Genomic DNA, 2,579 nt, shown 5'->3' on the forward strand with positions numbered 1-2,579 from the left:
ATGAGTTAAATACTCCTTCTATATGGCAAACCTTAAAATAATTGAAGATAATTTCTCTACAATTTCAATAAGATATGGTTCCAGAGCTCAAAGAGATTATATTTGGGAGATAAGATATAAAAATACATGATAAGAACATTGGAGAATTATAAAAACATTCTGATGGGGAAGGAAGGCAATTACAAACAAAGTACTAGGGCTTTTTGGATGAAATGATGACATTTGAGTGGGCTCTAAAGGATGAGGTGAATCAAGAAAGGAAGGATATTCTGGGAGACCATAGCTGAATCCAACCTTCTCCTCAAGAATTCTGGAAACCCGCAGATCGTTCTTAAGTCATTGGAGGATATCCTTTTTGATGATGACTTTCAGAAAGGCTCCTTTCACATCCTTGTTTCTTAAGCTGTAGATGATGGGGTTGAGAAAGGCAGAGACCACATTATAGAAAAGGGCCAGCTTTTTGTCATGCTCAGGAGAGGACTTGGAGCCAGGTCTCATGTACATAACCATTGCTGGTCCATAGAACATGATGACAACAGTGATGTGGGAGGCACAGGTAGAGAAAGACTTGAGTTTTCCCTGAGTTGAACGGATCCTCAGGATGGCAGCAAAGATGCGAGTATAGGAGGCCATGATCAGGGACAGTGGGACTAGCATCAAGATAAAACCCAAGAAAAAATCCACCTGGTCATTGAGAGATGTGTCTGCACAGGCTAGTTTCAGAACTGCAGGGACCTCACAGAAGAAATGATTGATTTCATTGGGGCCACAGTAGGGCAGGTGCATGGCAAAAACAGTGTAGAAAAGAGCCCCAAGTATACCAATAGCCCAGCAGATGGCTGCCATAACAGCGCAGGTGAGACGGTTCATGATGAGGGTGTAGTGGAGGGGATGGCAGATGGCAACATATCGGTCATAGGCCATGATGGCATAGAGGATGCATTCAGCAATGCCAAGTACCAGGAAGATAAACATCTGAGCCACACACCCAGTGTAGGAGATGGTCTTCTTTGGGTGGACCAAATTTGCTAACATCTGGGGTACGGTGGTAGTGACATAACTCATGTCCAGTAGGGAGAGGACACTGAGGAAGAAGTACATGGGTGTGTGAAGTCGGGAGTCTAGGTGGATCAGGGTGATAATGAGCCCATTACCCAAAAGGGTGCTGAGATAGAGAAGGAAGAAGAAGGTGAAGAGAATCAGCCTACTCTGAGGCTCCTTCGAAAAGCCCAGGAGGATGAATTCAGACACAGAACTGTGGTTCCCCCAGATGAGCTCCTGCATCATGACTCACCTGTCAAGGAGAAAGAGGTTTGAGATTTTATAGGGTTATAAATTTTGAGCTGGAAGGAACCCAAGAGGTTATCTAGTCCAGTTCCCTCATTTGCAGCTGAGCAAACAGGTCTAGAGAAACGGATTTGTACAACAGGAAACAGCAAGTAGCAGATTTGGTGACACCAAGTTTAACATTCTTTTCCTTGGAACATTCCATCTTTCAAAGTCCTTTTATGACCTCAGGTCCTCCTGTAAAGGAGAAGTAGGAAGATAAGGATAGTAGGACTTGTGCTATGGTGTGAATACTACTTCCAGGTTTGTAGAATGTTAGAGAGGAGCTTTCAAGACTAAGGATTCATCCCCACATCCTATTCAGATGAAATCACTTCTTTTAGAATGGCAATGATTACCCTAAGGCCTCAATGAATCTATTCCACATGAATGTTCCCCACCACCACTGAGGAGTCAAGATATTGTCAGAAACTGTTTTGTCCTGAGGAGAAGATGGTTCTCCTGGTGGTCTGGTAAGAGAAAGGGGAGAATATGGCTTGGGAAAACTTGTGTGGAAGTTTGTTTTTACATGTAATTGTTTAGAAAATATTTTGTAAATCTTCCAAAAATAAAGAGAGAAGGGGGAGACTCAGTGGTGTAAAGGAAATTTTAATAATGAATCCGGAGACCTGAGTTCTAGTAGTGGCTCTGACATTTAATTACCTTGTGACTTAATAGAAGTTAATTTTGTTTCTGGACTACAGATTCACTATCTTTAAAATTCAAGAGTTTAACCAGCTGATCTCTGAGATCCCTCCTATATTAATAATATTTTGTTTTATCAATTAGTTGTTTCTGGCTCTTTGTGATTACTTGGTGCAGTGATGGGCAAACTTTTTAAAGAGGGGGCCAAAGGAAAGGAAATGCTCATCTGTCAGTCTGTTTCTAAGGCAACTCTTTGGAAGTTTCATTGTATTGTATCCTACTCATTGTATTCGTCAGATTAGGAGTAATGTCTTGAGGCTGGATAGAGCATTTCAGGGGGTCACATCTGGCCAGTGGGCTGTAGTTTACCCATTACTGGCTTGGTGGGATTTCCTTGGCAAACACTGGAGTGGTTTGCCATTTATTTCTCAATTTACTAGTTGAGAAAACTGAGGCAAACAGGGTCAAGTGAATTGCTTAGGGTCATGCAGCTAGTAAGTGCCTGAGGCTTGATTTGAACTCAGTTTTTTTGACTCCAGGTCCAGCATCCTATTCCCTCTGCCACCTAACTAGTAACAATAGTAGCTGATATTTAGCACTTTAAAGTT

General features: G+C 42.1%; 1 protein-coding gene across 1 annotated transcript; it reads right to left on the bottom strand.

Annotated features, from left to right (window-relative positions):
* Positions 1 to 336: 336 nt before the first annotated feature.
* LOC123241044 (olfactory receptor 2A12-like) lies at positions 337 to 1,284 on the bottom strand. Its single transcript, XM_044668754.1, has one exon. The coding sequence runs from the start codon at positions 1,282 to 1,284 to the stop codon at positions 337 to 339; it is 948 nt and encodes a 315-aa protein (XP_044524689.1).
* Positions 1,285 to 2,579: the final 1,295 nt, after the last annotated feature.

The sequence above is a fragment of the Gracilinanus agilis genome, chromosome 3 (assembly GCF_016433145.1).
Source record: "Gracilinanus agilis isolate LMUSP501 chromosome 3, AgileGrace, whole genome shotgun sequence".
Taxonomy (NCBI): Eukaryota; Metazoa; Chordata; class Mammalia; order Didelphimorphia; family Didelphidae; genus Gracilinanus; species Gracilinanus agilis.

Bases quoted from the DNA above. Each gene is read 5' to 3' on its own strand.
- LOC123241044 (XM_044668754.1), bottom strand. From the start codon at position 1,284: ATGCAGGAGCTCATCTGGGGGAACCACAGTTCTGTGTCTGAATTCATC.